This window comes from Centropristis striata, chromosome 7 (genome assembly GCF_030273125.1).
Source record: "Centropristis striata isolate RG_2023a ecotype Rhode Island chromosome 7, C.striata_1.0, whole genome shotgun sequence".
NCBI lineage: Eukaryota > Metazoa > Chordata > Actinopteri > Perciformes > Serranidae > Centropristis > Centropristis striata.
In genome coordinates this window covers 2,409,412-2,423,062 of record NC_081523.1, presented here as the reverse complement: position 1 = coordinate 2,423,062, position 13,651 = coordinate 2,409,412, and the positions used below count along the sequence as shown (strand labels likewise).

The 13,651-nt window shown below is 37.5% G+C and overlaps 1 protein-coding gene across 1 annotated transcript in view; it reads left to right on the top strand.

Moving 5' to 3' along the window:
- The window catches only part of wdfy3 (WD repeat and FYVE domain containing 3), a 203,873-nt gene that overhangs the window by 132,641 nt on the left and 57,581 nt on the right, over positions 1-13,651 (top strand). The window contains 7 exon segments of the mRNA XM_059336480.1: positions 1,110-1,262; positions 3,658-3,731; positions 3,834-3,995; positions 5,895-5,989; positions 6,498-6,618; positions 7,943-8,160; positions 12,259-12,449. Coding sequence (XP_059192463.1) covers positions 1,110-1,262; positions 3,658-3,731; positions 3,834-3,995; positions 5,895-5,989; positions 6,498-6,618; positions 7,943-8,160; positions 12,259-12,449 — 1,014 coding nt within the window.

The window sequence follows — 13,651 nt, the reverse complement described above, 5'->3', positions numbered from 1 at the left end:
CAGAGCTAACTGTTAGCCTGTTAGCACATACACACTGTACTGCTACAGAGCTAACTGTTAGCCTGTTAGCACATACACACTGTACTGCTACAAAGCTAACTGTTAGCCTGTTAGCACATACACACTGTACTGCTACAGAGCTAACTGTTAGCCTGTTAGCACACACACACTGTACTGCTACAGAGCTAACTGTTAGCCTGTTAGCACATACACACTGTACTGCTACAGAGCTAACTGTTAGCCTGTTAGCACATACACACTGTACTGCTACAGAGCTAACTGTTAGCCTGTTAGCACATACACACTGTACTGCTACAGAGCTAACTGTTAGCCTGTTAGCACATACACACTGTACTGCTACAGAGCTAACTGTTAGCCTGTTAGCACATACACACTGTACTGCTACAGAGCTAACTGTTAGCCTGTTAGCACATACACACTGTACTGCTACAGAGCTAACTGTTAGCCTGTTAGCACTGACTGCCCCGCCTCTTAAAGGAGCCACGCCTCTCTTACAGTGAACACATTATAACACAGACTTTTTGTGCTATTTCAGTAATACTGCAAATGTTTGACAGGCAGTAGGAATTGCCAAAAAAAATCTATAAAATATATATTATTTACAATATATAATAATATAATATTTATCTCAGTGCAATTTCTGTTAACAGAGCCCGAGAGTGCCTTTCAATTCCAATGTTTAATATTCTTGACATTTAAAAATTAATTGCTGTGGAAAAGGATGGACTCCACAATAATATCTATTACAAAAAAAATTGTTATCATGACAGGCCTCTGTGCAAATTTACAAAGAATATGCATTATTCTTAGGTTTCTTTTTTTCGACAAAGGACAGTAGGAGATGTTCTTTTACCTCTATGCTTAGAGGTAAAAAAACATCTCTTACTTTCCTTTATCGAAAAAAAGAAACCTAAGAATAATATTCAGAGTAGACAAAATGAACTTGCTAGAACTAAAGAATATACATGTATGTAAATATATGGTTTTACAAAACAGAGGCAGGTATAAATAGTCTTTAAAATGCCAGTAAAACAAACATTAGGAGTGTAGTGAACACACTGTAAAGTAAAATGTTTTCTCTGTTGCAGCTGCTGGCGATGCTGCTGAAGAAGAAGCGCTCGCTGCTCAACAGCCACATCCTCCACCTGACCTTCTCCCTGGTGGGGACGGTGGACAGCGGCCACGAGACCTCCATCATCCCCAACTCCACCGCCTTCCAGGACCTGCTCTGTGACTTCGAGGTGAGGGGACGCTGCCAGGAAATGTTAATGGAATAAAGAGCCAGATTCATTCGATTAGACAGGATTAATGCAGGCCAGCAGTTTAAAGAAGCTGAACAGCCGAAAGCTTCCACCTGGAAGACCAAACTGAGGGAATCAGCTGTAATTTAGGATTTTCTGGCTGCTGCGACCGAAAAGTTTCTCACACAGCCGTCAAATCTTGTAGAAAGTAGAAAAGAGTTGACACGATACTAAAATTTTCAACTCGATACCGATACTCACTAATTAATTTACCATTGACAAACAATTAAATTATGATTAATAGTTTATTAATAGTTTTCGTTTCACTCATTATAACATTTGTAACACCATATTACAACACCATAGTATGTTAATGATTTTGAAATTATTCATATACCTTTAAGAAAATGGTTGAAACCATTTAAAGATTAAATATGTATAGCACTTTGTAAATGGTTAATAATTGGTTTATAAACCATTTATAAACATTTCTTAGATGTTATTGTAAAGTGTTACCAAATGTTCAACTGTATACCGATACTCAGGAAAATATTCGATACTCGATACCATTTTCGATACCACAAGGATTAAAAACAAAGACCCCAAAATTTAACAGAAATATTTTTATTAACAAGAAAAATGCAACATGTAAAATTGAACAGAACCAAATAAATATAAATAATAAAATATTATTAATATAAATATTTATAATAAAAAACAGTTGCAGCTATGATAACAAGCTTCAGGTCTGAGGTAGTGCAAACAATAAATAAATACAATAAACAATAACAATTAGAACAATATATATAAAATATTAAAAATACTTTTTTGAGTATCGATACTTTTGACAACCCTAGTAGAAAGTGGGCCGCTATGTGATGAGTGAGGTTATAATAGTTTTGGATTTTTCATTAGTTTTAGTTTTTAATTTCATTGTGAATATTTGTTTTCAAATTCAGTTAGTTTTAGTTCGTTTTGAGAGTGAGTTTGCTAGTTTTTATGACTTATAATATTTTGGAAAATGCTTAGTTTTAGTTTAGTTTTTATTAGTTTTAGTTTTTTGTAATGGGGTATTTGTTGGGTGCAATATTCAAAGAGGTTATAATAAATGTTTCCTTTATTTCCTTTGTCTGATCCATCTCAGCCCCAATAAGTTTATTAAGTCATAAAACCAGATAGATGAAATAGATTTCAAATCAACCAAAAAGGTTTACGGATGAAAAAAGTTGACAAAGACGAAAACGAAGGACATTTTCACTATAATTTTAGTTAGTTTTGTAACCACAAAATACAGTTTCAGTAAGTTATCATTTAAAAAAAAAAAAAAAAAAAAATGTTTTTTCAATTCTAGTTTTTGTTATTTCGTTAGTTTTCGTTAACTATAATAACCTTGGTTGCAACTAATAATTATTTCCTCAATTAATCATTCAGACTGTTGGTCTAAAATGTCAGAAAATAGTGAAAAACAGTCCATCTGAGCTTTTTAAAGTCCAAGGTGATGAATGATTAAATGACTTGAGGTTATATACTCCGGGCTTAATCCTAGATTTAATTCTTCCGTTTCTTCCGTGTTTTTTTCCAGTCGACTACTGTTTTTAGTCGCACATACACTAAAAAAGATATCAAATGGCCCGGCTCGCCCATGACAAGTGTGCTATGACTTTTCTTAGGGTTTCGGCAAAACGGTTTTCAAATTATTCAGCAGAAACACGCCAAAAAATCCCCCCAATGTTACCCTATGGAGAGGCTAGAGTGATGACATCATCGCTAGAGTGGAGAGGGAGAGAAAAATGTGTTCTTCTCACACACAGTGGGGTGGTAAAGCTGTCAGAGTTATAGTTTGGGCGTAAACAATTCAAATTGTAATCTTATAATGTATGAATAGAGTCACAGGCCAGAGTCAAGCACACTCTAAATGTTTTTAGAAATTTTCTTTCAAGTTAACTCTTGTAGCTCCGGCTGTTTTGAATTTTTGTCGAGTGAAGAGCTGAACTTTTTTGAATAATCAACTCACATAGTCCAGTCTCAATAAACATATTTATCAATGCTTCCTGTATGAAAAAAAGTCAACAAAAGACGAAAACGAAGGACATTTTCACTATAATTTTAGTTAGTTTTAGTTCGTTTTGTAACCACACAAGACAGTTTCAGTTAGTAAGTTATCGTTTTTTTTGAAAACTCTCGTTTTTATTTTTATTTCAGTTAACGAAAATGTTTTTTCAATTCTAGTTTTCTTTATTTAGTTAGTTTCCATCCATTCTCGTCCGATTATCCGGGGCCGGGTCGCGGGGGCAGCAGTAGTTAGTTTAATAACCAAGTATAATAACCTTGGTGCTGAGATGCCAGTAGTTAGTGACCCATGTTGAGTTCTCCTTCTGCTCCTTCTGCTCCTCAGGTGTGGCTCCACGCTCCCTACGAGCTCCACCTGTCCCTGTTTGAACATTTCATCGAGCTGCTGACAGAATCCAGGTATGTTTCAGGACTCTGTAATCTTTCCTCCAGATTAAATTCATTTCAGAGAAGAAGAAGAATCCGTGATCTAACTATGTGACGTCTTTCTGTGTCCAACAGTGAAGCGGCTAAGAACGCCAAACTTCTGAGGGAGTTCCAGCTGATCCCCAGACTGCTGCTGACCCTGAGGGACACCTCGCTGTCCCAGCCCACGGTCGCCGCCATCAGCAACGTGCTCAGTCTGCTGCTGCTGGGCTTCCCCAACCAGTACGACCTGCTCAGGTAAACACACACTCACACCTATCGAGTGTTCGTACGGGTGCTTGAAATCCTTGAAAATGCTTGAATTTTAATGTTGTAATTTGAAGGTTTAAAACAGAGGTGTCAAACTCTGGCCCGTGGGCCAAATTTGGCCCGCAGTATAATTATATTTGGCCCAGAAAGGCAATACCAAATAATACTACAAATCCCAGAATGCTCTGCTGGTGTTTTGGCTTGAACACAGTAGATCAGTGCGTAGCAAACTGAGCAACAGTTAAAGTTGTCTTTATGCACTTTTTCTTGAATGGGCTTGAATGGCTGCACATTCATTGAAGGATATTATTATTAGTCATTTGGTTTATTATTGTTATTTTATTCTCACATTTATTTTTAGCCTGTGGAAAAAGATTACTGTTAAATTTAAATTTAAAGAAGGCCGCATATAAAATAAAGGGACATAGGATTTTTATTTAAATTTTATTTAAGAAATGAATGCCATTGATGTGTTTGTTTGTTTTATTTGATTTTAGATTTTGCATGTTTGCAATATTAAGTTATATCAAGCTTTGCTTGTTCCATTTCGTTTGAACTTGTTTAGGTCCATTTTTTCAATAAATATCAATGTTGGCCCGCGACTTTGTCCAAGTTTTAAATTTTGGCCCACTGTGTATTTGAGTTTGACACCTCTGGTTTAAAAGGTGCTTGGATTTTGAATAAAGTGCTTGAAAATGCTTGAAATTCTTACTGTATTTCTCTTGCAATCTGTAGACTATAGATAATCACATGTTCAATGAAAAAAATACTAAATTGAATATTGAGATTAGCAAACTGTACTTTTGGTTGTTAAAAGTGTAAAACCATTGCTGTCAGTATGGTTGAGTGAAATTACCCCTTTTAGCATGTAAGTAGTCATCTAAAACATGCAATTTACAACCGTTGTAAGGTCCTGGAAAAGCTTGAAAATGGACCTTAAAAGTCCTTGAAAAGTGCTTGAATTTGACCACTCAAAATGTGTATGAACCTTGACCTACACACACAGTATACAATAAGGATGGGACGTATAAATCAGGCCTATCAGGATAGTCAATAGACTTATCGTTTGATATATAAAAATGGACGCGACAGTTTTTGTGGACTCGATAATTGTTGTTTACATCAGCCATCAACATTGCTTCTGTCCAAGGTTATAATAGTTTGGGATTTTTCATTAGTTTTAGTTTTAATTTTGTTGTGATTTTTTGTTTTCAAATTCAGTTAGTTTTAATGAGTTTTTAGAGTGAGTTTGCTAGTTTTAATTAGTTTTTATTTTTTGGAAAATGCTTAGTTTTAGCTTAGTTTTTATTAGTTGTAGTTGTTTTGTAATGGGGTATTTGTTGGGTCCAGATTCAATAAGGTCACAATAAATGTTTCCTTTATTTCCTTTGTCTGATCCATCTCAGCCCCAATAAGTTTATTAAGTCATAAAACCAGATAGATGAAATAGATTTCATATCAACCAAAAAGGTTTACGGATGAAAAAAGTTGACAAAGACGAAAACAAAAAATTTCACTATAATTTTTAGTTAGTTTTAGTTAGTTTTGTTACCACAAAATACAGTTTCAGTTAATTATCGTTTTTTTAAAAACCCTTGTTTTTATTTTTATTTTTATTTCAGTTAATGAAAATGTTTTTTTGATTCTAGTTTTCGTTATTTCGTTAGTTTTCGTTAACTATAATAACCTTGGTGGGAACATTTCGTATTTCACTGTTCAGCTCAATAACTGCGGCCGCCATCGCTAACTGCAGAGCAGCCGCCGCTTACTGTAAACAAACCCGCATGCTAACTGTACACGTGGTGTCCGCCACTGAACGTGAATTAACCGGCGACGCTAACTGTGCACAGAGATTGCAAAAACACCTTTTTTTTTCACCTTCAACAGGTTCGGTCAGTTCATCTCTTCGACTCTTCCCACATTCGCCGTCTGCGAGAAGTTTGTCGTCATGGAGATCAACAACGAGGAGAAGATTGACGGAGGTAAAACTAAATTAGATAAAAGACTGTGCAAAACTACTGAGAATGCCTAAAAGACTTGATGCTGGTTTAAAGGCGTGTAAAGGTGTGTGGTCACAAGAAATATTGATTGGATTTTTTCTTCTGTTTACTCACTTTGCATTTTGTTAATTGATAAAAATAAATAATTAAGGTTTTTTTTAACGTTTTATTTTTGAAAGCATTCTTATTTTACAGCTTTTTTCACACCTGCCTGAAACTTCTGCACGATACTGTACATTAACTTTGTTTTTTTCTGCTGATACATGCCAAAAAATAGGTCTATTTGGATCATATATTGTTATATATATATATATATATATATATATATATTTCGCTGTACTAAGTACTTGAACTCTGTGCAATGACAAAGAGGATTCTGATTCTGATTGTAAAATAGATGAATATTGCATATATTCACTTATTTTCAGCTTATTTTCTAACTTTCTAACTAAACGATTTGTTTCCTTGTGAAAACCTTTCATGTCTCCAGGTAATGACGATGACTTCGGCGGCCTCCTGTCTGCCAGCCTGATTCTGCTGAGAAACCGACTGCTGGACAACCTGCTCAGACTTTTGTTCACCACCAGAGAGAAATGCACCGTCAACGCCCAGTAAGACTAAAGTCTCCCCTCAATCTGCTTAAATCCTGAACGCTGTGAAAGAAAATCCCTATTAATGAATGTGAATATTCACAACATTATCAAATGTGTTCAACTCTGAAGTCAATTTCCTGGAATTAATTCCCCTATTCCACCCAAATAAGTGCATATATGCACGTTTTTAAACCTGCAAAAAATAGGAAATGCACTAACTTCTTATGATTGTAAACCATAGACTGTATATAAATAATAAGTGAAAGGGTCAAAGTCCTGAGACCAAAACGCTAAACGTCCTTTTTTATATCTCTATAGCGTTATATATAACTTTATTGACACGTTGCCATGGAAACTCTTTCAGAACAAACCCAGGTGACGTAAAAAAAAAAACACAATGTAAAAATTACTAAAAAAGACACAAAAAGACAACAAAAAATTACCAAAATGAAATATGTAGAAAGATTTTTTTTAAAACCATGTGAAATTATTTAAAAAATGACCAGCAATAAACCTTAAATGTTTCCCAAGCAGAACACCCAGGAAGACATTAAGACCCTAACCCTAAAAAAGGAGGTGTAAAATGACATAAAAAAGACACAGAAATAACAAAAAAAGACATAAGAGACCAACAAAAAATGTAAAATGACCAAAAAGGACATTATATGACCAAGAAAAAGACACAAAATGACCAAAAAAAATATGTAGAAAAGATGTGAAATTACAAAAAGAGACACTAAATTGTCCAAGTTACCAATAACATGTTAAAATTACCAAAAAAAGACATAAAATTACCAAAAATTACAAACCGCTAAACCTCCTTTTTCATATCTATATCACGTTATATATAACTTTATTGACACGTTGCCGTGGATACGCATTGTTCTGCTTCTCTCCTGATGACGGCTCGCCTTGTCAGTGACCTGTCAATCAAAGGTAGCCCCGCCCCAAATCATACGATTCTTTATATTCTATTTTCTTCTAAATGGGGCCATTATTAGAACTATTAACATCAGATTGTCTTGAAGAAGATTTTTTACTAGTGATTGAGACCATAGTGTTGTCCTGAAAAACATTTCTGAGCTAATAAATCAAGTCAGAAGTTTTCTTATTTTGTATTCAAAATGAATGGACCAAAATGCTTCTGCAGCCACACTTAGCGCCCCCTGCTGGAATTTTCAGTAAAATGCAGCTTAAGGCACTTCCTGGTTGCCTCCCTGCTCAGACCAGGAGGTTGCCGCCTGGTGTAAATCCTTTACCACAAATCTGGTCACTGCGAAATAATAAAAAAATGTGTTTTTCTCATCAGTTGACCCCGTGTGCTCTCTGTCTCCCCCTGCAGGGCGTGTGAGGAGCTGGTGCGGACGCTGGGTTTTGATTGGCTCCTGATGTTCATGGAGGAACACCTCCACTCCAGCACGGTGACGGCGGCTCTCTGGATCCTGGTGGTGCTGCTCTCCAACCAGTCCATCCTCAACCGCTTCAAGGAGGGCCTGTGTGGAGGCGGCTGGCTGGACCACACCGACTCCGTCCTCACCAACAAGATCGGCACGGTGCTGGGTGAGTGCAGGAGCCCCGAGCACCGTCACTAACACACATCTGAGACTCAGTGTTCACTCTGAAGCTGTCTTGCAAAGGGCGTTGTGCTTGAATTTAGCCCGAAAACAAGTTTAAACTAGGGCCGGGACTTTAATGCGTTAATTAAGATTAATTAATAACACAAAAATGAACGTGTTTAAGAAATGATTGCATTTTAAGCGCACTTATTTTTGCACCGCGGAACGTTTCTCACTGAATGAGTTTCAGGAGGACCGATTATACTGGAGCACCAACTAGCATTGATGAGTTGAGACAACAACAAACCACAGTGAACATGAAGGAAGAAGCTGATGAGACCTTTGGTTGGCCCCGTGGATGATGGGACATTTAGTTAATAAAAACCAACGGATGGAAGCGTCCATAAGAGCATGGTTGTGTTGCTAGGCAACAAGGAATTCACATATCACCATAGCAGCACATCCAGCCTCAAGTATCACCTCAATGCTAAACATATAGCAGCTAGCGACTAGTGTGGTAGCTAGCGTGGATTGTGTTTTACTTAAAAAACCAAAGTATTCTAGTTTACAGAAGGTCTACCTACCTATAGGCTACCTGGATTTATGAAATGTACTATATTTATAAATATGCTATTGCTACACAAAAAATTACTTCTCACTGTTCTCAGGTCAAATATTTATATGCGATTAAAATGCGATTAATTTCGATTAATTAATTACAAAGCCTCTAATTAATTAGATTAATTTTTTTAATCGAGTCCCGGCCCTAATTCAAATGGTTAAGATGTGCAGACAGGAGTCAGAAGCATGCAGTGATGATGTGCAGTGAATATACTGTATGTTGTAATATGGCTCAGCAGACGCCTCTCCTCACTCTGGCAACGCTTTCCGTCGGAGTTGGCCGTCGTTCAGTAAACACAAAGCTGCGCAGTTTGTGCGCCTCACAGCCAAGGGTTCGTCTTCTCATTTTTTGCCTCCCTGCACCCCCTGCTGCTGCTGCTGCTGCTGCTGCTGCGACCGTAGCCCCTCCTGAGCTCAGTGGTTCTCAACCTGAAACCTTATCTGTTTAAATGTTTGCAGGTATAAGTTTGAACTTTTTGCTGATAAGCTCTGCTTTTTACTTTCTCTTAACAGGCACTTTTATGCTCTAATTCTTCACTTTTAAGGACGATTTCACAACCCAAAGTTTAGTCCATTTTAATTTAACTCTGGTGGTTAAATACGGTGGCCCTGAAGTGCAAACCACACCAGCAATCCACTACAACACACCAGCAACTCATCACAACACACCAGCAATTCACCACAACACACCAGCAATTCACCACAACACACCAGCAACTCATCACAACACACAGCAATTCATCACAACACACCAGCAATTCATCACAACACACCAGCAATTCATCACAACACACCAGCAATTAATCACAACACACCAGCAATTCATCACAACACACCAGCAATTCACCACAACACACCAGCAATTCACCACAACACACCAGCAATTCATCACAACACACCAGCAATTAATCACAACACACCAGCAATTCATCACAACACACCAGCAATTCACCACAACACACCAGCAATTCATCACAACACACAGCAATTCATCACAACACACAGCAATTCATCACAACACACCAGCAATTCATCACAACACACAGCAATTCATCACAACACACCAGCAATTCATCACAACACACCAGCAATTCATCACAACACACCAGCAATTCATCGCAACACACCAGCAATTCATCGCAACACACCAGCAATTCATCACAACACACCAGCAATTCACCACAAGACACCAGCAACTCATCACAACACACCAGCAACTCATCACAACACACCAGCAACTCATCACAACACACCAGCAACTCACCACAACACACCAGCAATTCATCACAACACACCAGCAACTCACCACAACACTACAGCAACTCATCACAACACACCAGCAATTCATCACAACACACCAGCAATTCATCACAACACACCAGCAATTCATCAAAGCGGAAAGGGTAGGTAGCCTACATATTGGACTCTGATCCTCCTCCTGATTGGTTGCTGCCTTCATTCGCTTCTCCGTAGTCAAACCAGCCGCCCATATATAATGTAGTGACCCGTATTGTGATATTTATGGTAAATTCATTGAGTCGGTTCAGAGCGAGCTGACATGAAGGATAAACACTTTACTGTCATTCTTTCTCACTTTGCACTATAAAACTCTTACCTGCAGGTAACACACCATGTGATATCATCTAATTGCATCGCGCCGAAAATGTATTTGTTGTGTCGACGAAATTCAGAATAAGATGCCCCAAATGTATCAATTTCACTCTGATACGGACAAACCAAACAGACTCAGGTTGTGAAAGAACCCTAAGACAAAAATACACAATATGTGTGTCACAAATGTGTCCATTAGAGTTCTTTTTGTTTTCATCTTCCTCATCATCAGCATCATCATCAGGTTGAGAACCACTGACCTGGCTTCTGAAACCTCTCTGAGTAGTGACTTGGCCTAACAGAACTACCACTGCTGTAGCTTTGTCACAATGTGTGCTGTCAGGTTGAAGCCCTTTAGATTTGGAGTTTGTCAACCAGATCCTTATCATTTCAGTTATTTTGCTAGTGTCCAGTTTAAATCCTGCCTGATTAGCTCAGTGAGACAATGATCATCCTGGGTTCTTACTGTAATCACCTCCTTGATAAAGCCAGTAGACGCCTTTAGTCAGAGGGCCTCTCGAGAACGGGCTGAAATATGTGCCACCAGAAACTGAATTTGAATCATTTATATTTGAATTTGAATTGCTTAACTTGAATAATTGCATTAAAAAACTGAATTTGAATCACATCATTTGAATTTTTATTGTTCAATATGAATCATTGCATTGAAAAACTGAATCTGAATTATAATTTGAAACTGATTTTATTAGTTTGGAACTGAACATTCAGTTCTCACAATTCAAATTCAGTTCACAAAATTAAATTAAAATTTTCTGCGGCAAACATCCGGATAGTTGAGGCAGAGTAATCGAGCACAGATACACAGAGCGCCTCTTCGGCCAATCAGCACCTCCGTTTTCTTTTGTAGCATTTGTTGCCACCCGGTTGCCATGGCACCTCTTCAGCAAATCAGCACCTCCCTTTTTTTTTGTAACATTTGTTGCCACCTGGTTGCCATGGCGCCTCTTCGGCCAATCAGCACCTCCGTTTTCTTCTGTAGCATTTGTTGCTAGCCGGTTGCCATGGCATCTCTTCAGCCAATCAGCACCTCCGAGTTTTTTTTGTAACATTTGTTGCCACCTGGTTGCCATAGCGCCTCTTCGGCCAATCAGCACCTCCGTTTTTTTTTTTTTGTAACATTTGTTGCCACCCGGTTGCCATAGCGCCTCTTCGGCCAATCAGCACATCCGGGTTTTTTTTGTAACATTTGTTGCTACCCGGTTGCCATGACGCCTCTTCAGCCAATCAGCACATCCGTTTTTTTTTTGTAACATTTGTTGCCACCCGGTTGCCATGGCGCCCCTTCGGCCAATCAGCACCTCCTTTTTTTTTTTGTAACATTTGTTGCTACCCGGTTGCCATGGCGCCTCTTCGGCCAATCAGCACCTCCATTTTTTTTGTAACATTTGTTGCCACCTGGTTGCCATAGCGCCTCTTCAGCCAATCAGCACCTCCGTTTTTTTTTTTGTAACATTTGTTGCCACCCGGTTGCCATGGCGCCTCTTCAGCCAATCAGCACCTCCGTTTTCTGCACTCGATTGCTCTGCCTCAACTTACCCGGATGTTCGTCGCAGAAAATTGAAATTGAATTTTGCGAACTGAATTTGAATTGTGAGAACTGAACGTTCAGTTCCAAACTAATAAATTAAATTTCAAATTACAATTCAGATGCAGTTTTTCAATGCAATTATTTAAATTGAACAATACAAATTCAAATGATGTGATTCAAATTCAGGTTTTTAATGCAATTATTCAAGAAAAGCAATTCAAATTCAAATATAAATGATTCAAATTCAGTTTCTGGTGGCACATACTCGAGCTCCGTGCAGCGCTCTTACCTCCTTTAACTCTCCCCCCTCCCCCCCTTTAGGCTTCAACGTGGGCCGTAGTGCCGGGGGGCGTTCCACGCTGCGAGAGATCAACCGGGACGCGTGCCACTTCCCGGGGCTGCCCGTCCTGCAGACGCTGCTGCCCAAACACACCAACGTGCCGGAGCTCTACTTCCTGCTCATGGCGCTGTTCCTGCAGCAGCCCGTCATCGAGCTGCCGGACAGCCTGCAGGTACATGTTAGTATACCACAACTTCTTTTATTCCACTCACACTCATATCAATACTACACAACACATTAATGCAGCAGTTGAGCCTTTTAAAAACACTAAAATCACTAAAAAAATTATCAGACCACCTTGTTTTCTTCAGTTTCTTGTTCATTTTAATGTCTGCTACAACTAAAGGAACAGTTGTTTGGACAAATATAATGATAACAAAAAAAACAGCTGATAAGAGTTTAATTAAAGAGCTGATATCTAGACATTTAACATGGTTTTATTGATAATAACCAAAATCATTATCAAGAAAACCATGTTAAATGTCTAGATATCAGTGACTCTTATTTCCTCGGGCATGAATGCAGCACAAATGGCCTTTATTGCAATGTTTACAAAAGTGGAAAAAAAATATTTAAACGCTCTAAACCATGGGTCTCAAACTCGCGGCCCGCGGATCAATTGTGGCCCTCGTGGCGATATTTTGTGGCTCCCACCTTGATATGAAAGTTTAATGTGAGTGTGGGTCCCTTTAATTACTTTTTTTTGGTAATTTTGTGTCTTTTTTAAAAATAATTTTGTGTCTTTTTTGGTAATTTTGTCTTTTTTTTAAATAATTTTGTGTCTTTTTTTAATAATTGTCTTTTTTTAAAAAAATAATTTTGTGTCTTTTTTGGTCATTTTGTGTATTTTTTAAAGTAATTTTGTGTCTTTTTTTGGTCATTTTGTGTCTTTTTTAAAATAATTTTGTGTCTTTTTTTAATAATTGTCTTTTTAAAAAAAAATAATTTTGTGTCTTTTTTGGTCATTTTGTGTCTTTTTTAAAATAATTTTGTGTCTTTTTTTGGTAATTTTGTGTCTTTTTTTAATAATTGTCTTTTTTTTTAAATAATTTCGTGACGTTTTTGTCATTTTGTGTCTTTTTTTAATAATTTTGTGTCTCTTTTTAATAATTGTCTTTTTTTTTTTTATAATTTTGTGACTTTTTTGGTAATTCTGTGTATTTTTGGGTCATTTTGTGTCTTTTTTTAGCCTCCAGCTAATTTGAGTTTGAGACCCCTGCTCTAATGTATTGAGATGCACCTGTAGATATCCAATTTTTTTCATTTTTCGGATGTAAAAACATCACATAGTTTCAAAAACATACAACAAATCCACATCTCTGACAATTATATTACATATGAATCTTTGGCCGTATATTACCCTAGTGTGTGTGT